The following is a 26497-nucleotide window of genomic DNA, read 5'->3' as shown; positions in this document are numbered from 1 at the left end:
ATGGATGTCAAGTATCTTGTCTGAGCAGTGGGAAAGTGGCTAAGACACTTGGGGTCTCAAAACAACACAATTTGTCCTCTTCAACTTCTGGGCACCAGAAGTTTGAAAGTAGTTTCAGTGGGCTACACACCCTCTGGAGACTCAAGGAAGAAACCATTTCCTTGCCTTCTTTGGCTTCTAGCTGCATTCTTGCACCACAAAGCGTCTTCCTCTATATTCAAAGCCAGCAATCCAGCATTTTGCCTCAGTTGTCATGTTGCTACCTTCTCATCTATCACCAAATTTCCCTCTTCCTTGTCATGGTTTGGAGTCTTTGAAAGGTGAACAATATAGTACAAATCATGTTTTATGATAGTATTTTATAATGAATCATCCAAGAATCATATAGTACAAGTGAAGGAAATCTATCCACACTAAATACTGAAGAATCCAGCTGAGAGCATAGGGCTCATAACAATGCCTCCCACCAGTCCAACTGGAGGCCTAAAGCCTCCAACAAAGTCTCATGCAGGCCCACTTCATGGGTATGTGCTGGAAAGGCCCAAGGGTCAGTGGTGGAAGCTAGGAAGTCCATGCCAGTGGGATGAAGGATCTGTGCTAGCAAACAGGGATCTGAACTGCAGCTAGGAAGCAACGCTCAAGGTAAGCACCAGAGCTCCCCCAAGAGTATCACAGCCATTCTCAGCAACAATGAGGTTTCCAGAGAGCTCCTCCAGAGATGAGGAAAACTGAGTTCCCATCAGGAAAGCCAATGCAACAAGCTTCATGAGGCTGAGCAGTGCATCATCTTCCCCTCCAGAGCCAGGAATCGATGCTCAAGATGAGGACTCAAGCTTCTCCAAAGTTCATCAGGAAAGCCAGCATGACAAGGTCCTCCAGGAGAACAGCCCAAGAGAACTAGCAGCTTCCAACAGCCCCAACAGTTTCTCCAAGTAGCATCCCAAATGGCATTTTAGCAGCTTCTCCTGTTCTGCCTTTATACTGCTGGCAACAACCTTCAGGTGAGCCTCCTGCACCCAGCACCATGGTAATTTGATTCAGCTGGATTTAAGAAGCTGTCCACCAGTTAGATATCCACCACATTCCCCTATAAAGACACATGTCTACACATATAAGGCATGCTCCACTAATCTCTTCAGCTTGAGATACTTAATTCAATTCTATCTGCTCAATGCCTTTTGCCACATGAAGTAATGTTTACATGTTCTGGGGATTAGGATGTTAACATCTTGAAAGACATTATTCAGCCTACTACAGTGATCTATATTTTGTCCTAGGTATGGGGATCACCCATTTTCTCATCCAACCTATCCCCCTTAGAATATAGTTGTACATCTTTCTTCAAATGTATGATTGAACTTTCTAGGCTACCCCAACACATACTCTCAGTGCTTTCTGTAGGTCTTGATAATGTTCTGAAGGGAGGACATCTGATGGAACGTTCCATGATGATGGGTAAGTCTACATTTGCACTGTCCAACATGGTTGGACAACATGGTAGCCACTGGTGAAGATGATTAAGATGGTGCTGGGAGTGTTAGCTTGAAGTTTCCTCACATGCTGCTGAAGGGTTTTTTTGCTGTGGCTCCAACATGGTAGCCACTACCACCTCTAACTATCAAGCATTTAAATGTAACTAGTATTACTGAGTAGGGGAATTTTATTTTTTTATTATTTTTAATGTATCAGTTATGTAATGAGGTTCCACTAATTTATGAGGATTAATTCCATTTGTCAGGGCAAAAACGGATCACAGGTAGCTCCAGAGTTGAGGAACAGCTTTGATTTTTTTTCTAAAATCTGAGTCCACTGCTTTCTGATCCACCTTGTGCTGCTCTGAAATCTGGTATCTCTCTTTCTTGGGGTCAAAGATCTCGCCTTCCTGGTGTCTGCTCCTTCTTCTTGAAGTAAGCATCAGTGAGGTGTTTGGGGATTTTTACTTTGCTGATACCAATTTTTGTAGAGGTGACAATGACAAGTTTCTGGTGTGTTCTTCATAGAGGAACATGATTAAGGATAGGAGGCCCAGTCATAAATAGCAAGCCACTGGCCAATTGCTTCAGGAAGACCACTCTCTTGCCTCTGTGATGCCCCGTGCGGATGATCAAAATGGTATCCGGAGTGATGTTAGCTCGAAGTTTCCTCACACGCTGACTGAAGGTTTTTTTGTTTTTTTGCCATGGCTCAACAGCTTTTGGGGCACATCTTCAGTAGGGTAGTATCTAGGCATTTTTCACAGCTTAACTACCCAGGTACTTCCATTCTTGTTTCCACCGACTGGTTTTGTGATCGTAGCAAGAACTTTCTCCTTCTTTTTCTTCTCAACCTTTGATTTAGCAACTGTGTACTTCCTCTTGTATAAGGCCTTTCTGCAATGCATAGCAGATTGGGCATATCTACCAATTCCTCTAACCAGGATAGGATTTTGGCTGTAGTGGGGCTGCCCCTTTGGACTTTTTTTGCCTTCACCTTCCTCTTTTTACCAGTACCACTGTCAGAAGCCTTCTTGGCTTGAGGTTTCTTCTCTTTAGTGTCTGACTTCTCAGTTTTTTCACCCACCATCTTGCAAGATGGCAAAGAGAACTAAGTTTCTGACTTCTGGCCGAGTAGAGGTATTTTATTTTATTTTATTTATTTGTTTATTTATTTTGTGGTATGGGGGACTGAACTCAGGACCCTGTGCTTGCCAGGAAGGTGCTTATTTTACTGAGCTATCTCCCCAGCCTGGCTTTTTTTTGGAATTTTAAATTTGAAATAATCATAATGTTATTAGACACTCAGTCTGGTAGCTAATGTATCAGCATCTCAGATCTAGACAAATGAAAAAGAGGCTGAGATCAAGCAGGTTCTTTGCTGTTGGCTTCTCCTCACACCTGTTTTGAATCAGCTGTGTCCCTCACATCCTCCTTTCTGTGGCTGAAGAATCTAAAGGACCCTAGGGGCCTCTGGAGTAATGATGTGGCAGAGGGCAGGTTAAGGAAGGGAACGGTGTCTGTTGGCCCAGAGAAGTAGCAGACCCCAGTTCTGCTTTTGCATAAAACTTAAGGACACTCAAATAATTTTCAAGGTAGTCTCCTCCTTACTCATCTTACTCAATGGACTTTCTGGGAACCAGAAAATTGTGGTTGGGGACAGGACCACAGAAGTGAGTTGATAGGGAAGGTGCCCTGGAAAGGATACTAGCTGGAGCTCCGCTTTGCCACACAGGTGATAAAAGGCACTTGGCATGTTATTTCCAAGTCTTTGAAACTCAGTCTCCACAAAATGGGAGGATTGGACTGGGTAACCTGAGGGTTCCCCCTGGATGTAACATACTCTGGTTCTATTTTTCCAGAATTGAAGCTATATTGTACATATTATTCCACTGAGAGCTGCATTCTTTCTGACCCACATAATATTACATCTTGATTGCAAAGACCAAGTAGGCTTTAGGTTAGTCCTGCCACACTTCTGGATCAAACCAAATGCCCATGTTCCTGTCTGTATGATGACATTTCACATCCGCTTTGAGCTTCAGAGTGTTGACCCATAAATGAATCTGATCTTCAATCGCCCTGAGAGGGTAGATGCTGAGACTCAGAGAGGGAGGGTAAGACACTTACAGGGACTCTGCTTCTGGGTGCTCTGCACATCACCTCAATGCAGCCCTATCCACATGTCACAGGTAGGAAAACTGAAGTTGCATAAGGCAAGATGATTTTCTTAATGCTGCTCTGATAAAAAGATGTAGAGTCACTTTTCTGACACTGAACCACTTCCTCTTTCTCTTCTAATGTGCTGTCACCCCAGTTAACAGTTTTCCTGTGAAATGTTAGAGATAAACCTTAGGGCTTGAGTCATCATTTCATAGATAGGGCTATGTTCTGTGCTTCTATTTCTTTACCTGTACATTAAGGACAAAATCTCCTACTTCACAAGCGCATTAAAATTCTTATTGAAAGTACTAAGTGAGGTCATGTTTTAAGACTAAGCTCCTAGAGCATAAATTACTCATTCTTATTGTTTTTGTGTGGGGAACAGTGTCACCAGCAGGGAGAGCAGGAGGGGTGCCCCTGCCTGCTTTAAGGCAAGGGTGGGGACACCCCCGAACTGCTCCCTGTAGCTGGGAACATGTCCCTTCCATGACCTCCAAGAATATGCCATGAATGGGAGATCTGCCAAGAAGAACTCGGCCTTGATTTCTTCCCGAGTTCTCTGTATAAACAAGAACACCTGGTATTTGTAGCAAGAAAAATTCTGAGTTCAAATTATACTAGCTTCACCTCATGTAACCTCATATGCGACTGTATAAAAACTCTTTGAGAATAAAGAACTTCACCTTTTGCCTGAAGAGCGTCTGGTCCTCTCCCTTCAGCCACCCTCCCTACTCCCATTGTCGAGTGGGACTCGACATTTTTGGGAACTGTAATTTGTCTCTGCTAATAGAACCAGTCAATTTCCTTCCAGCCAAATAAAATTAAAATCCAAGACAATGTGTTTCCATTTAAAAAAGGTTTTATTATGAACATGCATCGAATTGAATGCATCATCCATGTGTCCACAATAGCAGAGAAACAGTGATGATGGACCATCCCCATAGGAGACATGTGTCCTTTTGTCAAACATAAATAATTAAAATAACACTGAACCCAGTAGCAAAGCACATACTAAAGATAAAGTCATGACAAGGGGCAGGAACTACTGAGACACACTGTGAGCATGGATAATAAAGTACATCTCATTGAGAACTATCCGGCTCAGTTGATCTTCTTTGACGTCATCATGCCTCATTAAGCTCTAGGTATTCCACGTACTCCTGCACCCAGGGCTCACTGGAGTTGGCACAGACTTGCCTGCCTCTTTTGGTTTGGAATCTGTAGAACAAGAAGGAGACAGATTAGAATCTTTTTTTTTTTTATTTTTCTAATAGAGCCTTTGAAATTATCTGCTATTATTCCTTCCTAGTCCTGGACATCTGCCTTTGCTTGGCCCCAGCTCAAGTTGGATAGCTCTAGTGAATGGGCCCCTTCCTGGAGGCACTGAAGCCAGGCTCCCTTGACTTCCTGCCCTGGATTGAGCTATGACCCTAAAGTGCTCCTAGATTAGGAACCAATGAGTCTTACAATCAATATAAATTTATCTCCTCATTCCCTACCACTGCTTACAGTGATTATTTTAAATTTTCTAACATGGTTTGAAAAATGCACCCACATTTCATGTAATCATTTTTACACTTCCCACTTTGCTGCCCTGTGGTTCGAGTCTTCTCCAGGAACCCTCTATTCTTCTGTCACCAGTTTGTCCTGTTTCATGACTCAAATAGTGACCTTATAATCTGTTTCTTTATGGCTCTTGGCAGGGATTTAGCTTGAGAACCACCTCTTTTATTGATCACCCACTGTTCCCAACTGGCCCCTTTTCAATCCTGCCTTCACCCTTGCCTACCAGAGCACCCCCAGGATAGATACTCACACCACAGCTGGCTGGGGGCAGAGGCTGCTGGTCTCATAGTAATCAGTCACAAAGTTGCGAGGCAGCTTCCGCTGGGTGAAAGAGAAGCAGCAGGCTGTGGGAGGGTCTGAGCCCACTGGAAGGGAAAGTCAGGGTGAAATCAAAACTCTGCATGGGACCTGTTCATATTGGCTTCTAGCTATGGATTTTCACGGAACACTCCTGTGACACCGCAATAACCCCTAATATAGTTCCTTGTAATTCATACCCACTTATGTAGATAAATGATCCTCAGAGAAGACAAGAGAGAATTCTACAAGATTGCAACTGGATTGAGACTCAGAACATGTCTCATTGTCTTTGTGTTATTGATGGGAAACTAAGGTTGATTCAGTCATGAAAGGTTTAACCAAGCTTAAACCAGTAATCAGACATAGAGTCAATTCAATAGTTTGACTTCTAATCCATCCTTGTCCTCTCCTGGCTGTCCTTCCTAGGAATATGAAAGTTTGGGTATTACTAAATGTCTCCTAGACTCTGCACTGAACAGTGAACTCCTTAGAAATCTTCTCAGCCTCCATTTGTTCCCTCCCCCGATCCTGTGTGAGTCCAGCCCCAGGGAAAGAGCAGACCCTGACTCCCTCTTAGCTCACAAAATAATAGGAAATGTTGGACTTACTTGGTGCAGAGAGCACTGGAGAGCAGAAGGCAGCCACGGTCACAAGGAGAGCGAGGATGGTCACGCAGAATTTCATGGTGAAGGTAGAGATAAGACTGCAGAGAAAAGCTTGGGTGAGCTGAGACTGAAGATCTCAGAAAGTTGAGGAGCTTGAGAAGAGCTTCAGGTCCTGTGTCTTGTGCTGATCTGAGTTTGGAACCCCTCTTTATAGGGACTATGAAGCTGGGGACAGTGGTGGAGGCATAGGGAGATAAGTGGGATTTCCACAGTAGCAGTGAAGTCACAGTACAAATAAGGAAACTTCAGCTGGCTGAAAGTGAAGAGTTCCATGCTACTTCTCTTTCTCAGGACGATGTCATCATGGAAGAAAGAGGAGGGAGGGAGTTGGAGGGCAGAAGTGGGCTGTGCCTTAGAGGAAGTGGTAGACCAATGACAGTGACTGAGGTAAGCACCTGAGGTCTAAGAGGCAATGTGAGTTCACACCTGCTAGCAAGGCCCGGTGGAAAATGACCAAACTATTCTTGATGATTGCCACAAACAGAACCTGGTGGCTTCCTGTTAGTCTTTCAGGTTAGCTGTATTCTCTAGAACAAACATAGAAGGTGACCATAGGGGGGAACCATTGACTACTATGTGCCCTTCTGTACACAAGGACCATCTGTCAGGACTGCGTTCAGGAGAGAAGTTTGTTTTGCCTCTCCCAGAACAGGGTAGGAATGGAAAAGAAATAAAGACTTCAGGGTATTTTCCTGGGCTGATAAGAAAATAGGAGAAAGAAATCAGTAAGAATCAAGTCAAGAAAACATGCTTTTCTAGTATACAAGTAAGATGACTAGCTAGAGATGAATGTATCTATATTACAGAGATAATATGGGTGTTTCCTTACCACTCTATACAGAATGCCTCATGTCCTTGTAATCCCTGGCTGATTTCACAGCTGCTGGTGGCCGATTGAGGAAGGAAATGATACCAAAACCTGGGCCACATTAGTGTATGGAATAGTGCAAATGAGGGAAATTTAAATGATTGGACTTTTATCTCCCTCGCCTTTAGGGCAGTTTCTTTGATCTTCCTATTCATCACAAACCTCGTAGTTGAACCTTTTCTGCTCTGAGAAGGAAAATAGAAGAGCACAAAGAGGGATTCAGTCCTCCTAGATGCTTTCAATTTATGGTACAGGAGGGGTCAGAGCAGGATCCTGGGGCATTTCCAGGTCAGGTTGCTAAGGTACAAGTTCATCCTACATCATAACACACACAGAGACTTCATTGGCTTCTTTCCTCTATTCTTTCTGTTCTCACCCTTTTCTCAGTATGGGATTTGTTTCAAATATTCTGATCTTCCCCAAGACCCCTATTCCAACTTTAGAGTTATGTCATGCCTGGTAGCACATATGCTGACCTTTCACACGGTCTCTTATAAAGTTTCATCTGCATGCCTCACAGCAATGGCTGTAAGCAGAGGAGGATGTATGTGTCTTACATCCCCACTCCACACAGACCTGGTTATCCATGACATTCCAACTCAATCCAGCTTTCTAGTCATCTGTTACTTGTCAATGCAGACACAGATGCATGAAGCCCTCCTTGTAGGAGACCATACTCTAAGAATGTGTTGAGAGTGACAGCAATACCTGTCTCATGAGGTGAAATAAACTAAGTTGCATGCCAGTGGTAGAAACATCAACAGGGAACTTGAGGTTGAAGAAGGTTATCCCTCAGCTGAAGATCAGTAGTTCTGAGTTAAGTCTAAATTCCCTCCATGCTAAGGAGGAGACTCCATCACAATGAGCCACCAGTGCAGATTTCTAATATCCTGAGGGATGGTGAAGACATCTGCCTGGGCTATCAAGGGAATGACAGATGCATGGGTGATTCCTCTGAACAGTGAGTGTCTCATTCTGAAGAGAGGCTCCTCAGAGAAGAATAGGGAAGAATTCTAGATGAGACCTGATTGTGCCTCTTAGCTCACAAAATAGTTGCTGCCTTCATGTACTATGTGGAGAAAACAAGGCATGGACTGACACAAGGTCTTGCTTAAACAGTAACTAGAGGCAGAGCTTCCTTTTCATTTAATTTTTGTGTCTTAGTGGTAATACTGTGGATGAGCCCAGGGCCTTCACTCTCTGGACTACATCCCTATCCCTTCTAAATTTTTTTTTTTTTTTTAAATTTTAAGACAGGATCTCAATAGGTCACTAAATTTCTCAGTCTGGGTTCAAAACTTTGGTCCTTCGTCCTCAGTCCTTCAGAGTGCTGGCATTACATGTGTGTTCCACTCAGCCAAGCTTAATTATTATTGCTTTTCAACCTTGTGGCTAAGATCAGGTGCAGGCTTAATTATTGCTTGCTAAACAAACAACAACTTGACTATAAACTGTCTGCTATACATGTATCTGATTGTAATAGCCTCTCAGAAGAGAGCAGAGAACTGCTATGGGAACAGAAGCATCCATATAGACATCCTGGCCTCCTCTAACTCAGTGCTAAGCTTCAGAAATGTTGAGGAGACCCCCAGGTGCCAGATCAAGAGCGCCAGCCTCACAGAGCTGCTATATCTACAGCTAGAGAATCACTCGAGGAAACATGTTTACAATGGAAAGCGAAAGTGAGCTGCAACACACAGTCATTATGTCAAGATCATAGGCCAAGAAGAGGCAATACCTGTGGCTTTTCCAGTATAGTCTCCAAGTCACTTTTAAATAATGGGAGCAGAAATTGAATTATGAATTGAAAGGATTACTACACAATTATTCAATGGGAATGGTGACCCCAGGGCCCTGAGCTGATTGAAGAAGACATCATCAGGACTGCCACACTGTGACCACCAAGCCAGCCAGCTTCCTTCTCTTAAAGTGACAATGGACCTTTGTCACAGGCCACAGTCTTTGCTTTGGCCATTAAAAAAATACTTTTATAAACATTCCCATTAATGTTCCTTTAGGGGCCAGGGAGATGGCTCAGTGGAATAAGTGCTTCCCAGGCAAGCACAAGGGCCTGAGTTCAATCCCTGGTTCCGCTACAAAAAAAAAAAAAAAAAAAAAGTTCCTTTGTGGGGAAAAAAAAAAAGAATGGAAGGGAATGTTAAATTTCAAAGAGAATTGCAAGCCTCTCTGGCATAGGGTGGTTCAAGAACATTTTCAGTATTCTTCAGGAAGCACTTTCCTTTGAATAGTGCTTTTATTTTGTTTCTAGTCTTTTCCATGCAGGTTATAGGCAGTGCTCAAGCAAAAAGGAAAAATAATTGCTCAAAACTTTATTAAGTCTTATGTGACAGGCACTGTGTCAGATGTTGGGTTTTCATGGTTTTAGATAGTGAAAGTGAAGACTCGTTTAGAAAGACTTCCAAAAACATGTGAGGCCTAAATATTTTAAAAATTAGTGTGCTTTCTTTTATATAAATTATACATAGTGTATGTTGAGAAAATCTAGGAAATTATAAATAAACAAAAATGACTTTACCATTTTGTATTTTGCTTTATATTTTACTATGAGAATTCAATGTTATTTCTTGGATTAATGTGGCATAGTTTGTTATTTAAATTAGCACATGCTACTAAAACCTCAAATATTACTCAAAATAGCATAAATGAATGCACGATATTTCTTTGTGTGGACATATCAAATTTGTATTTTTTTTTTTAGTACAGGGCCTACAGGATCTTACTGTGGAGATCAGACTATTAGTGATCTGCCTGTTTAGAGCCTCCCAAGTGCTGGGATTACAGGCGCGTGCCACCACAACAGGCCGGGGCCAACACAGAAGGCCCAGGGATTGAACCCCTGGTCCCTGAGTCTGCCTAAGCAGGTGCTTTAATCCACTGAGTTATTTGACTGGCCCTCAAATTTGTATAACCATTCTGCTATTTAAGTCAATTCCTTGAAACTATTTTAACCTTTTCTCTATTATAAATTTGAACTCAGATATGAAAAATGATTGAGTGTGGGGTTAGTCATTCAGTCAAAACCCAAGATTCTTATGCATTTTAAAATTACAAACTCCATGTATTGTGTTTTTCAGCATGTTGGGTGACTGCAGATAGTTATAATGTATCGTGTTTTTCAAAATATCTAGAAAAAAGAGTTTTGAATGTCTTTACCATAAAAGAATGGTAAATAAAAAAATGGACATACATATCCTAATCTGAACACTACACTATATATATAATAAAGTACATAAAGTACATGGCAGCTGGGCATGGTGGGACACATCTGTAATCCCAGAAGTTGGTAGGCTAATGCAGGAGGATCACTGCAGATCAATCCCAGCCTAGGCTACACAGTGAGTTCAAGGCCAGTCTGAATTACATAGTGAGACCATATCTTAAATAAATCAAAACAAAGCGAAGCATCATGATATAACTATAAATACATACAATTTTTATGTTTGATTTAAAATGTTTAATTAAAAATGTAAATGATCATGATAAAAGCAGCTAATACTTAATACTGCATTTATTGTGAGTCAATAATGTTTTAGGGCTTTCATAGATACTACTATATGTAATCCTCCCAGGAGCCCATTAAAGTAGGTACTATTATGATCTCCCTTTGTACATGAAGGCACTGAAACACAGAGGGTAAGTGACTCATGGAAGAACACACTGATGATACTCAGTAGATTTAGAACAAAACCAAGCAAGTCTTGCTATAGAGGGTAAGGACATTAGAAAGGGAAATGTACTTTATTATAAATGTATGTTAAAAGCTCACCAGGCAAAGTCTCATTTTGATGACATAAAATGTCTTTTGGTTTTGCATTTCACATGATTTTTAACAGAATCCATGGACTTTGCTTGTTAGAAAATTTGGGGAATTAAATAGTGGTTTTCATCATTTGCTTACAGTATTAATTCCTGAGGCATCCATGGCATGCGCTCATACCTAGCATGTTTCGGTTGTGCTCTGTGGTTTGTTAAAAGGGAAAATTGCTTTGCCAGGCTGATACAGTGGTGTTAAAAACAGGAGAGCGTCTTGTGCATTTAGGGAACTGTAAACGCTTCAGAGGGTTTTGAGGAAGTCTAAAGGAGGCAAGTTGCAACACCAAAGAGGTTGGTGGAGTGGGGTCGGGGCATAGTCACAGTCGTATCATAGGGAAGATTCTATTTCCTGCTGGAAACAATGCAGAGGATTTGAAGAGCATCAGTAGAGGTAGAAAGGAACCAATTCATACTCTAGAAAAGTCACTTTAGGTGTTATGGAAGGTGAGGCTATCTTTAAAACTGAAGACTCACCTCATACAGCAGCAGAGAGTGACTGGTAGATGTTCACAACAGCAAATATAAATGAGAGTTGGTGATTGAACAGATGTAGGAGATGGGACAGGATGGAGAAAAGTTTACAAAGAGATAAACACTAAGAATCATACATTCAATAAATCACTTCTACGGAGGAGAGCAACATTGTGATAAACAGAGACATGGTAGGGGGATTCTTCATGTTATGATCATCAGGTGCCAGAATTTGGTTAATTAGGATCAACTAAGAAGACACGGTCTGTATTTAACATCAACAAGACATCATCTTACTTCTTGAAGAAAGGTTTGCATAGATGACTTGTTTCACGCTGTGGTAATTATTGTAATCTAGGAAGGAACTCATAGACAGTACCAGAAAAAGTGGTTAACTCAGCAGTTTCCATTTCCTCTTCTCTCCTCCACCAATTTAGAAACTGAATCATGAGTAGGAAAGTACTTTCCTAAGAAATTAGTGATGGCGGGGGGGAGAGGAGGAAGGGAAGGAAGGGAAAAGCAAAAGCAAGCAAGCAAGCAAGCAAGCAAGCAAGCAAACAAACAAACAGAAAAGAAGAAAAATGGAAGCTAAGGTTTGCAAATAAGAAGGGGTATAGGGTTGGAAGGGAGGAGTTGAGAATGGGGGATAGAAGAATGAAGATGTGTTATGTACAGGTATAGATTTCCTATAGTGAATGTGATCATCATGTGTATTAAAAGAGTCCCCATAAAATTTATTTAAAAATAAATGAGAGATACAATATATGTGGGCCATGAATGAATGGCTGGGGACAGAGAATGTGGCTAAGGAGAGATCATCATCTGAAAAGTTGTTCCTACTAAAACAAGTGACAGTGACTCCTTTTTGGGAACTGGTAGACATACAGGAAGACATTTGGCTGCCACAGTCACTGTGAACCCCCCTACTGAGTGCCCTTGGTCTTGCCTTTGCTTCACCTGCCTTCCTGCCAGCATTAGCAATCACGGGGTGGGTGGAAACAGAGCCTGTGTGTTCTTCAAACTGTAGCTCTAAAGACATGTTGGGAGGACAGGATTCCCAAGATGAGATCTTTCTTTGCTTATGTTTAGTGTCTTCTATACCCAACCTGGCTGCTGTAATTCCCTTGAGGAGAATTCCTGCCCTACTTGTTTTGGCTCCAGTTTAGCTCCATCATCCATATTCCCCAAAACCTTTTCCATAATGTCCCCCCTGTTACTTCACATCACCTGGACCTCTACTTCCCACCCAATCTATGCATATTCTTTATGATCTAATCAAATTCATCCATTGAATGAAGTCTTTCTCCATCTCCTTATAGATCATTTCCTTCTCATAATGAGTGTTCTTAGCCTTCACTTCATCTTTTTTTTATGTATTTGGTACAGGGTCTACAGGTCTCACTATGTAGATCGCACTCCTAGTGATTCTCCTGTTTTCAGCCTTCCAAGCGCTGTCTCAATCACCATCTCAGTGTGCCCCAGGGGCAGGGCCAGCATGGCTCACTGGGGATAGAACCCCGGCTGCTGGGTTCTGCTGAAGCAGGTGCTTTAGTCTACTGAGCTATCTGGCCTGCCTGACCACCTGAAGTTTTATGGTTGGAGGGTGGTTGAGTCCCTGAACATATTCATACACTGCACTTAGTAGCTGTAGAGGAAGATGTGGAGTCGGGAGAGGAAGAGGAAGGTGATGCAACACTCTTAAATATACCTGGGAAACAATCTCTCCCAAGATGTGGTAGCAAGTTTCCACAGAAAAACTTTGCTGATGAATCAGAAAAAGATGTTTCTCTTTCCAAAGTAGAAGCCAGCCAAGTTCACCAATTAAGTGAAAAATTATTTTCAGGTGATTGAGAAGGAAGTGGTTAAATACCTTGTGTCAGTGAAGGCAAGCTCTTTAACAAAATACTTGTGCAGTTTGTTAACGTCTTTGATTTTATTTCATTACATTAACAGTTGATATCTGGCATTCCTTTGTATAAAGCTAGATTCAAAAATCTTCTGAAGATTCTCAGGATCATTGTCTTACCCATCTTCTACATATAACTGTATGGCTTGCCACTGTCATGTTTCCTAGCTCTTCTCCTTTCCCTCTCTTAACTATTTAGTCCAATGTGAGAAATTTCCCTACCATGTGTGATACGTGTCCAAGTTCCGTTGCCAGAAACGTGTTGTCCACAATGTCTGTTTCATTTTTAAAGGTGGAACTCTGGGTTTTAAGTAGGTGGTGGGGATTAATATGTAGTCAGCACAGTAGTAGTATTGGGGTCAGGAATTGAAAAGGCGAGGAGACAAAAATATACATGTGAAATAAAGTCAGTATTTAAAAAATTTAAAGAACTGAAACAATTTCTCATTATAAAATGTGGCATATGCTTATCAACTATCAAATAGTAACATAAAGGACAGAAAAGAAAAACCTATCTTGAACTGATACTGTAGACCTTTATATCACTGAAGTTACACATTGAAAGGAATATAAAAACTGCTTTGAGGTCAGCATTGCTTAAGTAGGTATTATACAATATTCTTAAAATTATTTGGAAAAAACCAAAAAACTTATTTGGATACTTGAAAAAAACCAAAATTTCATTCTAGCAAAGGTCACTAGACAGAGTTTTAGTGTAATTATCAAATATTCAAGTAAACAACTCTCTACCACATTTTATTTTATTTGCCTTTTTTGGCAGAACCGGGGATTGAACTCAGGCCCTTATTCTGCTGAGCCATCTCCCCGGCCCAAGTAAACAACTCTCAAGTTAGTTTTTGACCAGTGATGCTCATAAACATTTTAAAACAGAATTTGTGACCGACAAGTTCAGTAATAGAATCTCACTAATAAAATGAGAAAACTCTGAAAAAAACAAAAAAGGAAAAAAAAAATTAATCACCTATAAATCTGTTACACAAATACAACCATTGTTGATTTTTACAGCATTTACTCTCAGTGCTTTTTAGTTTTCCTAATCCTACAATTGTGAAGAAACTATAAACATTTGCACAATTCTTGATCTTGGGCAATTCTTTGTCTTGCTTTTTCATGGGGATTATTTTTTTCCAGTTCATTCAACTGAAGAGTCTAATTCGGTGTATGCCACAATTTGCTTTATAATTACCTTTACGGAAAAACAATGGGTTTACTTATTTCAGAATCCTAAGAGATGCAGGTGGCTCCCTGGCTGGATTGTGCCCCTAGTACACTTTCCTAGAAACACTCTCTCTACATGAGTGGGTCTAAATATTTTTAGGTCTTGACATACTAACACCTGCGACTAGAGTATCTGTATGATCTAAAGCTAGTGTTTAACCCAGTGCCCTGGTGACCCCTTGACCGTTTGATGAATGAACAAAGGAGTGAAGTGTGATGCCACACTTCCTTGTTCCTCCATCTGGGGATTCCTTAATTCAGTTCCAGCAGGAAAGCTGTGCCACTGTTTGCAGCTACACCACCCCTGTGGTTAGGGAGGCCTCAAAAAGCAGAGTTTTGGTTTTATGGGAAGAAATGGGACAGAGAGGGACAGAGAAGTCATTTATAGATCAGCTCTTATGAGAAATCATCAGCTAAGAGCAGCCCTGAGCCAACGCATTCCCCTTTCCTGCACGTAAAGAAACCATTTCCCCAAAGAAACCAGAGCAACTCACGAGTTGAGAGCTCAGACCCATAGCTCAGAGATACTATTCTTGGATATCCTGAGCCCCTGTGGTCACCAAAGACTGAGTTGTGCAATGCTCAAATAACAGTATTACCATGCTTCAGATTTTCCCTTGTCACCCCCAGAATGCATTTCCCCTTTGGCTCTGGCTGCCTACAAAAGGCATAGACGATGGCTGAGACACCAGAAGCACAGGGACAGCCCCAAGTACCCAGGCCTTTCTTGGCTCCGCTGACACTCGAGCCCAGACTCCCCTGACTCTCAGCATCATGAAGGTCTCTATGGCTGTGCTTACTGCCCTCCTGTGCACCATGACCCTCTGCCACCAGGTCTTCTCTGCATCAGGTGAGATTTGCTGTTTTCACAGGTGTCCCCACTCCCCGGTATGAGGAGACTTTGTGGTCTTTTCTTGTGGCCGCAGGATCTCCAAGGAAAAAAAGAATTTCATAAAGGACTGGAAAACATCTTGATCCCTTTCTTTCATATTTACAAGGGGCTGCTGCTCTCTTAGTCCCCATCTCTGAGAGCCAGTTGCAGTATCTTATAGAGATAGAAAAATGGGTCCTAAACAACCTAATTTGCAAGAGGCAGACTCTAAGTCTGGTTCTGTCCTCATGGTGTCACCTACTCACTAGCTGGAGTTCTGTCTCAAAAGAGATGGTCCTGCCTTTTTTTTCACTGGGGCATGATTTCTTCAACCAGATAAAATTCCCTGAAGAGAAATGAGGAAAGAGAATAATCTGCCAAATCACATAGGTAGAAGCAGAGTCCACAGTGAAGCATTACAAAGGAGAGGCTGAAATGAAAAGAGAGACATATTTCTAGGCAAAGGTGCCCAATGCCTGCCATTAACTGGTATTTTAGCTTTCACTTGGAGCAAGGCCATTGTCATTATCCTGTAAAGGAGCAGCTCTGGGCTGGCTTTTCCTTGTAAATCATGACTTGGCTCACTCTGCCCTTCCTCTTCAGTGGGTGCTGACACGCCAACAGCCTGCTGCTTCACCTATGTGTCCAAGAAGATTCCACGCCAGTTCATAGCTGACTGTTATGAGACCAGCAGCCAGTGCTCCCAGCCCGGGGTCATGTAAGTGTAAACCCTCCTGCCCACTGCTGAGAACAGTGCTGGTAGGGCACAGATGGGCCAGCAGAGCCAATCGAGAAAGCCCCTGCCCTGTCAATTACATAGGACCTCATGCTCAAGAGGTGTGACCTGACTTGGTGTCAGGGGGTGGTACTTAATGAGGAGGGCTTCTACAGCCTGGAGGGTGAGGACAGGAAGAAGGTGGCAGGATGCTCTGAGGTGCCCCTGAGTCTCTGGGAGTGGCTGTCTAGACTTGCATAAGACAAAGCATCCCTGAGCTACTCAGGACACAGGCTGGGATGAGAGGGCCACTGTGGTCCCAGAAGGCCCTCCTAGGAGTCCTCAGTGGTTGATCCTTTCTTTCCTCTCTTCACAGCTTTAAAACCAAGAGAGGCCGGGAGGTCTGTGCAAATCCAAGTGAGGCCTGGGTCCAAGAATACATGAATGATCTGGAGCTCAATGCCTGAGTGGCCTAAAAGCAGCCAGGAACCCACAGACCTTCAAGATGACCAAGGACCTACATCTTGGAAACAACCTGTGACCGCAATGGCTACCTCTCCTGTGGGAAATTTTAACTTAAGTCAATATTTATTTGTGATATTTAATTTTTTAATTTTATTTTTATTTTCATACTGAGTTTGTGACCAGTTGTATGAACGATCTCAGGATATCTTCTTCACCACTGGTCTTCTTTCCCTTTTTCATCATGTTTGATGACAGTTGAGCATCTATCACCAGCTAGTTTGAGGCAGACATTGTACCACAGACACAAAACGGACATGTGCTTCCTGGATGTTTTTATTCCATGCTGTGTCTAGCCTGACAAAATAATAAATGCACTTTTTAAACAATTAATGTGTCATTGATTCTGCTTTTTTTTTTCCAGCCACTCAGAGCCACTGATTAAGAGATATAAGAGAAAAAATTAGGAAGGTGTGAAATATAAGAATCTGGGGAAAGAAAACAAAGGGGAGACACGGAGGAACCCCACTTTACACTGAAGACACAGTTCTAGAGCAGTGAAATTAACATTGATAAGTCAACTCATGATATGTTTGTGCTGGGAACAGTCACCACTCCAATGGATACTACCTAAGCAGAATATTTAAGTGAATATTCTAAGTATGTGTTTATGTCAACTTTCTTAATAATCATTACTAATATTTTGGAGCCTTTCTCAAAGTTGAGTGCTTTTCATGCCTTGTTTCAAGGTGCAGAGGCCCCCCGTTAAGTGAGATGTTTCATGGTCCCCCATGTTCCTTCAGTGCAGATGTTATGGGAAAACATTTCTTTTAAAAAATGGTAAATAAAGTAGAGACCATTACTGGGAGAAAGAGAAGAAAAATGCACTGTGAACAGCTCCCCAGAAGTTTCAGAAAAGAGGCCCAGTAGGAGCTCCTAGTTCTCGCCGTGAAAGTGTCCTCCATGGAGACATCTAAATGTCACAGGGGAGGAGCAGTATGGGGTTGTGAAGGAGCTGTCTATTTCCTCTCTTTGGGGCTTTGGAGTTCATTGTTTTCTTTAGGGCTTGAGCAATGAACAGTTGTTTGAGGGTCAGTCTTGTGGTTTCTTTGGACTGTAACTCAGTCTAAAGATAGTAGTCTTCTAATCTATTCATTTCTGATTGCTCCATGGATTAGGGAGCCAACAGCAGAGAGGTTTTCCAGCCATGTTCTGTATTTTGTATTTTGTCCTGGGATTGGGAATGTGCTGAGTCCAAGCACTGTCACCCTGTGGAGTTGCAGGATCACATGTGTGTGGTGGTGATAAGCCTCCACTCTAGGCTCAAAGCCACACCCTACTTGCACTTTCAGAAAGAGCTGATGGTCAGCCAAGTTTGTGATGCAACCCTCTAATCTGTACTTTTGAAGCTGAAGCAGGAAGATTGCAAATTCAAGGCCAGCTTGGGAAATTTAGCAAGATCCTCTCTCCTCGTGTTTTAAAACATGAGGAATGTATTGTAAGGATCCATGGGTCTCAGTGTGATCTGTTCTACCCTGGGAAAAAGGGCTGCAGGATTGAGGAAAAGACAGAGAAGAAGACAAGAATTGGGTTAGGTGGTGTCTCATCTACCTGGTTGGAAAAGACACCCCCCACCTCCAGCAACAATATTGACATTTATTTATAGCTTTGCAAATCTAGTTACATATGATACAAGGTTGCCTAATGACTGATAGCCCACAATGTCCAGGCAAGATGCTTTTCTCGAGACTGAAGTAGCCTGACTGCAAAGGTAATGAGGCCTCAACCTGCCTCTCATATAGGATCAATTTGAGCTTCAGCAGCTCCCAACAATGTATCTCAGTGGTGGAGTGCTTGCCTAGCATAGGCCAGGCCCTGAATTCAATCTCTAATCCTAAAGCATGACCCACTGTCTACTTTAAATAGAGAAGATAGCTATTCCCTAGGATGCATGAGGAAGGAAAGTCAGGGCTACAGTTGGGCTATAGTACCACCTAAGTGTCTCACCTCCCTGCCTTAGGTATAGTAAATTTATCTTAGAATAGAAATTTCTGTAGTTACATTCCTGCTTCACTGCAGGTTACCATGTTATCAGTCAACAGATTGGAAAGGACTTTCTCAGAAGAGCTGAATTGTTCTTCCTTTCCTGATTTCAGATGAACTCATTTCATGGCAACCTAAGCCATTTCTTGAAGGACCTTACTGATGGATGCAAGGAGTAGCAGTCAGTGTTCAATATTCCGAATCAAATTCCTTAATGCTACAGTCTTGGTATTTAGCAGAGGCACTTAGCACTAAAATAGAACAGGCCAAAGTTTAACCAGCACTGTAATACTCATGTTTTTCAAAAGACAGGGCCTAGAGAGCAGTGTGATCAACACCCGCCACCATGCTAGAAATGCAAGTCCTAAGATCTCCCACTCTGGGGGAGGTGAAGTGCTACAGTGTGTGTTTACCAAGCCACCAGGTAACTCTGACACACACCAAACTTTAACATTCATTCTTTTTAAAAATTTACTTATGACAGTGTCTACAGAGTGTACAGGGTCTCACTATGTAGATCAAGCTTGTAGCAATCTTCCAGTATTCAGCCTTCTAAGCACTGGGATTACAGGTGCATACCACCAGGCCTCGTCTCAATGGGCCCTGGGAATGGGGCTGGCACAGCACACCATGCCTCTGGGGATCAAATCTGGTCCCTCCATCTGCCTAAGCAGGCGCTTTAATCTGCTGAGCTATCTGGCCGGCCCTAACATTCATTCCTATTTAGTGAACCCCTCATTGCGCACATGAGCTCCCATGCACAATCCAGTTCTCTAAGTTTCCCTGTGCTCCTGCCTGCCCTCTCACTTACAGATGCACTGGGCACGAATGTCTGCTAACAAAAGTACTCACAACTCCCCTTTCTCGAGTGCTTCTTAGTTCAAAGTTATGGGAAACATCCTGCCTGCAAGGGCATTTGATAAAAACACTGCCGACCACAACAACACTCAGGCACAAGTCACTTTATTCAGGACAGAAACAGATTTCTTATGTCTTTAGAGCCACTGGACTGCAACTCTTGTTGATCTATGTGAAAGAAATGAGATGTACACAGCCCACACATTGCAGAGGAGGATTTTTGAAAATACAAAAGTGCCTAAATATCTGAGGCTCACATACCTTCCCTTGAAAAGCTCTATAAAAGACCTTCCATAGGAGTAGTGGTAGGACAGTTATTGAAGGCAATAGCCTACAACCATGTAATGCTGCCAGCTTGTTGCCCCAGAGAAGCCTTTCCTTCCCCTCTCCACATCTCAGTTCTTTGACTCCACTGAGCACAACAGAAGCAGATTCTGCATGGTTACTCAACCTTGTGACCCCAAGCCTGTAGGGTACAAAGGTGACTCTGGCTCCAGGCAACCTGGATCTAGCTTCCATACAGGGTCTCAGGCCCTGTGGTCTCTTTCTGATCTTCCTGCCTTGCTAGAGTATCCAGAAGGCTGGCAGTATCTGAGTGTGGCATGAATTCTTGATTTTAGCAGAGAACAGTGAGTCTGCATTCCGATGGGGAAAAAATGATTAGGTTTTTCAGATTTGGCTGACTTGGGAATTCAATTACCAATCAAAGGCTGTGGTTATGAGTAAAATTTTCAGACTTACTTAAGTTTAAACAAGGCACACATCATTCTCAGTGGATTGGGTAAGTTTCACATAAAGTTTAAAAATTATAGGGAAGGGTGGTTTCCAAAAATAAGTGCAGGTTTTTGATATCATAAAGGAAGTATAACAGAATCAGTGAAGGAAAAATATATTTTCACTATAGTGTATTTGTCTTTTTGTTGTTTTTTTTATGTGAGATTAGCTAACACTTTGTGGGAAGAACTTTCTCTCTCTCTTTCTCATCCCCCCAAGTAGATATGGGTAATTTTTGAATTTCTTCAGGCATTTTATTTTAAGAAGTAACTGTCTTGTGTATTTCCTGTTGCCTCATTAGATATATGTCACCCAAATCAGAAACTAAAAAGGCAAAAGCTCTCTTTTTTGGTGTCACTGTAAATCCCAGAAAATGTGGCTACACATCCAGCCACTCTGGAGTCTATGAAGGACAGAATCACAGACAGTCCTGAGTAGAGACTGTCCTGTGATAGAGCCAATCAAGGGAGGATGTCATTTTCTTTGCCTTTTCCATATTTTGGTTGACTTAAATAACACAAAATTTTCAACTGCTGTCAACATGCCAGAGCCCAAATGTTTACTTAAAGTTTATTCAGTATAAGACATCAACCCAGGTGCTCTATCACCGAGCTACATCTCAAGCCCTTTTTATTTTTAAACAGGGTCTTGCTAATGGCCCAGGCTTGTCTCAGATTTGCTGCCTAAGTAACTAGCATTATAGATGTGATTTTATCTGTATTTGATTTCTTTGTATAAGAATAGATTTCTAAACATGGAACATATAGGCTAAAGGGTAGGTCATGTTAAGTTTCCATATGCATATTAACTCTAGTATTGGACACATCTTTCTGTCCTCTGGTTAGTGTACTTCGGGGGGCCTTGACAAATTTCTCTGAAAGAGCAGATATCACAAAGGCTGGTGATCCCATCAGGATTGCTGTGGCCCAGGCTTTGCTAAAACAATGCTGTTCTCCTGGCTGTGCATGCACTTGATCGTGTTCTTTAAGGCTTGTGGCATCAATGCGATGTGCACTTAGAACAGCAGTGGGATAATACAGAAGTGGAAACTCTACATACACAGTGTAGGTCCCCAAAGTGTGGTCCTGGGATGACACTGCGATTTCACGTGCTCACACTGTGGAAACCGCTTCCCCATACACGGCCTCAGGTCAGGCATATGAGTGCTTGAACTATTGTTGCAATGCCTTCAGCAGTGTGGTTACCCGAGACCACCCTTGCACGTGCAAGTCCACAGGACACACTGTGCTTACAGACTTCCTCTGCCTTCACCCCAGTTTCCATTTCCCCATAGCTAAGGGCTTAACAGTTAAGAAAGGATATGGCATGGACCCTCGAAGGAGGCTGGCAGCAGTGAGTGCCCAGGCCCTGTCTCAGTCTGACCCCACTCTTGGGCCCTTGCTGATCATACCTGGGCTAAAGAGGCCTCCTCTCCCAAGTCTGTCTTTTTGTTTCTCAGTCTCTGGCTGTGGTCAGAGCATTTTACTGAAGTCCCATGAACAGAGGTTCCCAAGTAGAAACAATCTTCCCAAAAGATTTCCAAAATACCCTGGGATGTTTAAGAAGGTTTTCCTTTCCAATACAGTTTTAGATTTCTATTTGTCATACCTCAAAGGTGAGGTTGAAGTTTTTCCTATTAGTGAAGCTGGAAAACTGAATGTGTTTTCAACAAGAGGAACAGCTATACTGTAATTGCTTCCCATGGTCAATTGAGTAGGAAACTCCTCTCTGTTCTACCTCACAGGCGAATTACCCAGAAGTCTCCTGTTCTCTTTTCCAGCAGAGCAAGAGTAAGAGACAGGTTGCTTCTTTGTGCTTCTTTGTCTAAGCCTCCTGCAGGGGAGGGGAGAGAGAGACAGACAGACAGAGACAGAGAGAGAGAGAGAGAGAGAGAGAGAAGAGAGAGAGAGAGAGAGAGAGAGAGAGAGAGAGAGAGAGAGAGAGAGAGAGAACACACAGATGGAAGCAGAAAAAGAAACAGAGGTCAAAATTGTAAAACAAGAATCCTCCTACCTCCTGCCAGTTCTCCACATACTCCTATCCTTAGCCCTAAACCATGTTATCTCCAACTACTTTCTTCAGATTTTATCTTTGGGCAGAAGTGTTGGGCTCATTGGTCTCAATGAAAAAGAACTCTTTCCTCAGAGTTGGCCTAGGCCAGTGGTAGCAAACCCATGGCATACAGCTGCCATGCATTGCTTTTATCACTGAAAGCTCTGAAAGTTTTGCCCCCCTGGTTGAGGCCCTTAAGCACTTGGTGTCCTTTCCAGTGATCCCCAGCTGACCCTCAAATGGTGGGTGACTCTTGTATGGACAGATGCAGCTGTCCAGGGCATCAGCAGGTGAATGGAGGCCATTCTAGGGGGCCCTTGACCTTTGAGGCAGGATTCAGGGAAAGCCACAAGGTGTCTTCTGGCCTAGCCTGGCCTGAGTCCCATAGGGAGTCAGGCATAGGAAAGAGAGGAAAAAGGGACAGAAAAAAGTGGAGGCTGCCTGAGGACGCACTTTCAGTTATCATGGACATATCAGGGATCTACACTTTTAACAATTTACACTATTGGGCAATAAGCTTTCAGGTATTTTCAATAGGTCCAGGGCTTATTCCTATCTTGGAAATAGGAATACTGCATGAATCCTTCAAGTGTTAGAGGAATTCCAGACTGACCTCTTTTAATAGTCCCAATATAAATCAGTTAAAATTAAACCCTCTCTGCTTCCTCAGCAACAGAATGGTTCAAAAAGTACAAAAATGGTTCATCTTGCTTCTGAGATGCCTCTTCCTCTCTTCAGTGTTTTTTTTTTTTCCAGTAATGGGGATAGAACTCAGGACCCTGCACTTGCCGGGAAAGCACTTATTCTACTGAGCTATCTCCCTGGCCCCTCCTCAGTGTTTTTGAGGCAGGATTCTGCTATGCAGTTCAGACTGGCCTTAAACTCACTTTTTAGGCCAGATTGGCCACAGACTTATAGCAATCCTCCTGCCTCAGCCCCCTGAGTGCTAGGATTACAGGCAAGCACCATAATACCCAGCTATTGTTATTTATAGGATTAAATGTAGTAATATATACCAAATGTATAGAATCTAGATGGATCATCAATGTTTTTCTAAATAACAAAAGCATAAGAATGTAGTTTGTTTAATTTACCTTTGAACAACTTAAGGGTACATTCTTTAAAGAAGGAATACAATCTTAGAATATAATTAAAAGCACTTTAGGGTGGAGGAGATAGCTCAGTAGTTTATGTGCCTGGCTGGCAAGCTCAAGCTCCCAGTGCCATCTCCAGCACCCAAAAAAGACAAAAAGAAAAAAGAGCACTTTATATTCAGGAAAATTAGTGAAGGGAGTAAAAAGAAAATCCAAAGAATGGGGAAAAATGTTTATAAGTTATATATCTGATAAGGGATTATCATCTAAAGTGTATAAATAACTCCTACCATTCAACAGAAAAAAAAAAAACCAAGCAAACAAGCAAACAATCCAAATCAAAACTTGGCAAAGGATTTGAATAGACATTTCTTGAAAGAAGACTGTCAGGTTTCCCCTTTTAACCCTGAAAACTGCCCGAGGCTAGTCCCCACCCCCTTACTTGCCACCAGAATTTGTTGAGTCTAGCCACTCTACCTCATCCTGAAGACCACCAGGAGACATGACTAGTTCAGCAACCTGTAGGAGCTTTGCAGAACACTGCCCTGTGCCAATTGCCCGTCAAGAGAGCCTTGCACAACTGCAGCCTGCACTCATCATCGTTGGATCCTTCTTGAACTGCAGCTTTCCTCCTCTCCTGAATGTGATAGAAACCACATTGAACCCCACATAGCAAGAGCTTTGGTGAGCCTACCTTGCCTTCCCACTCTCCTGAGAGCCTTGCTGACCTGCACCCCTCCCAACTACCATGACAGCAAAATATGACACATGGAAGGAATAAAAGGCAGTTGCAGACTTCTAGCCCACCCAAAACAATGCCAGGACACAAGGTCACAGAAGAACTTGGAAGTCACACACCTGAAATTTCTGAGATGTTAGCAACTGAAGTGAAGAAACAACTTTGTTAGGCAATGGAGGAAATCAGATCAGAAATAATCTCTCAGGTAAAAGAAAAAGAACAATGATCAGGAAAGAATTGCTTGATGATCTAAGGAAGACAGAAAAAAATAGAAGGGAATTGGAAAACGATGGAAACTTGAATAAACGATACGATAGAGAATTAAAATACATGAGACATATTCAAGCAGATATCCAGGACATTAAGAATTCTATCAAAAGCTGGCAAAACCACTTGAATAAACAGAAGATAGTATTTTGGACCTTGAAGATAGCATTACAGCCAGTGAAAGTAAAAGGAAACCTCTCTCTCTCTCTCTCTCTCTCTCTCTCTCTCTCTCTCTCTCTCTCTCTCTCTTTGCAGAACCAGGGATTGAACTCAGGCCCTTGTGCTTGCCAGGGAAGCACCTACTGAGCCATCTCCCTGACCCAAGGAAACATCTTTTAAACATAATGAAAAATCAGGAAATAACAAAACAACAGCTGCAGGTGATGCAAAGGAAAATAATATGAGGTTAATAGGTGAGAAGAGACATGAAAAGAGTATTTGCAGAAATAGTAGAAATAAAACAGAAGAGACATAAAAAGAGTATTTGCAGAAATAGTAGCAGAAAATTTCCCAAGCATGGGGAAAAATCTGACATACAGTTAACCGAAGCATGTAGAACTCCATCTAGCCATAATCAAAGTAAATCATCACCCAGACATATGATAATTAAGATCCCGATTTTCCTGGAAGAACTGAAAATGTCATATCATAGTGATATATGTGTACCTATGTTTATAGCAGTGCAATTTGTGATAGCCAAATCTTGGAAAAAAACAAGATGACCATCACCTGAAGAATGGATAAAAAAGATGTGGTATTTTTATACAATGGAGTATTACTCAGCTATAAAGAATGATAAACTTGAAGCATTTATATTTAAGTGGATGCCACTTGAAGATGTACTCATAAGTGAAATAAACCAGACACACATGTGTAAATATTGTATAGTCTCCCTAGTAAAAGAACTCAAAAGAAGAAATACAAATACAAAGGTATAACACAATTAAAAGGAAAGCAAGAACTTGAGGATTGGACAATGAGGAAAGGGTAGGGAGAAAAGCTGGGAAAGTGATAGGGGCAAAGCCATACATTTATACACACAAGATGGTTAAGGCAATGATCCTGAGAAACATCAGCAGGTTTTTGAAACTAGCAGTTAATTGGTAGGATTCTCACCCTGACTAAATATATATGCTGATACCTGTGAACTAAGCAACTGCACTGAAGATAGCAATATGTAATAGAAGGGTCATGCTTGGAATGCCTGTCATTCTGGTCTTCTAAATACATTCTACTTGTCATGACATACAAATTATTGCCACACTGTCTCTCAAGTAAATGTCTGTTTAAAAAAAAGGGTAATAAATGAAAAAAAAAGAGACTAGAAAAAAATGTCACAGGACTATCCTGCTACAATGCTGTATATGGTTAGATTTCTAAATTTATGTGTAAAAATCTGTAATTGTTTATTCATATTTTTGAAATATTTTTTATGTTTTAAATTTTTTTCTCCATATTCTGCAGAGACTTAAAGTTTAACATATCAATACTAGGTGGAAAATACCTGTTCCTTGTTATGCCTCGGATGTTTGATATTCAGACAGATAGTGAGGTTAAACCCAACTGCTTATGTTGTAGGGTAATAATAAGATTCTCTCCTGAAGCGTTAACAACCTAAGTTTTCAGACCAAAAATTAGAGAAAAAGAAGGGCTGCAAGGATAGCCAACATTTTGGCCTTAGCCTTTTAAAGTCAGTGAAGACTCAGGACATAGGAGAACCTGTACTATAACATCATGTAACTCAGTTGTGCCCTAAATTTTCTGATCAAGGAGATTATGGGGCCATAGAGCAATGTGATCCATGATGTAGAGTGTGCCTGAGGAGAGTCACATGGAGAAAAAATGTTCTCTCAGTCTTTCTTTTATTTCCCATAATCTTATTGAGAAACAAATAGCAATAAGACAGTATCAAACCAAATTGGTAGGACAGTTTCAATAAGTAACACATTGTACACATTCTTCCTAGTGGTTAATTGCTGTACAAGATGCGGATATGATATTCTATTTGCAAACACTATTAGAACAAATCCCTCTATTCATTAAGAGAATATAACTATGTATCTATTCTAACCATTTTGAATACACAGATACAAAATGGACATTCATCTGTATCCCCTTTTTTTGTTTAGTTCTGTTAT

The 26497-nt window shown here is 41.8% G+C and overlaps 2 protein-coding genes across 2 annotated transcripts; one reads left to right on the top strand and one right to left on the bottom strand.

Annotated features, from left to right (window-relative positions):
* Positions 1-4532: 4532 nt before the first annotated feature.
* Positions 4533-6403, bottom strand: LOC101582802 (C-C motif chemokine 4-like). The gene is made up of 3 exons (XM_012517328.2): positions 6110-6403; positions 5452-5566; positions 4533-4853 (listed from the first exon to the last, which is right to left on the bottom strand). The coding sequence occupies exons 1-3, from the start codon at positions 6183-6185 to the stop codon at positions 4760-4762; spliced, it is 285 nt and encodes a 94-aa protein (XP_012372782.2). The 5' UTR covers positions 6186-6403; the 3' UTR covers positions 4533-4759.
* An 8850-nt stretch (positions 6404-15253) lies between these two features.
* Positions 15254-16818, top strand: LOC101587128 (C-C motif chemokine 3-like). Its single transcript, XM_004642990.2, has 3 exons — positions 15254-15334; positions 15959-16073; positions 16447-16818. The coding sequence occupies exons 1-3, from the start codon at positions 15259-15261 to the stop codon at positions 16535-16537; spliced, it is 282 nt and encodes a 93-aa protein (XP_004643047.1). The 5' UTR covers positions 15254-15258; the 3' UTR covers positions 16538-16818.
* Positions 16819-26497: the final 9679 nt, after the last annotated feature.

The sequence above is a fragment of the Octodon degus genome, unplaced genomic scaffold (genome assembly GCF_000260255.1).
Source record: "Octodon degus isolate 3935 unplaced genomic scaffold, OctDeg1.0 scaffold00164, whole genome shotgun sequence".
Classification (NCBI taxonomy): domain Eukaryota; kingdom Metazoa; phylum Chordata; class Mammalia; order Rodentia; family Octodontidae; genus Octodon; species Octodon degus.
The sequence above is the reverse complement of the archived record's forward strand: the minus strand, read 5'-3'. Positions and strand labels throughout refer to the sequence as shown.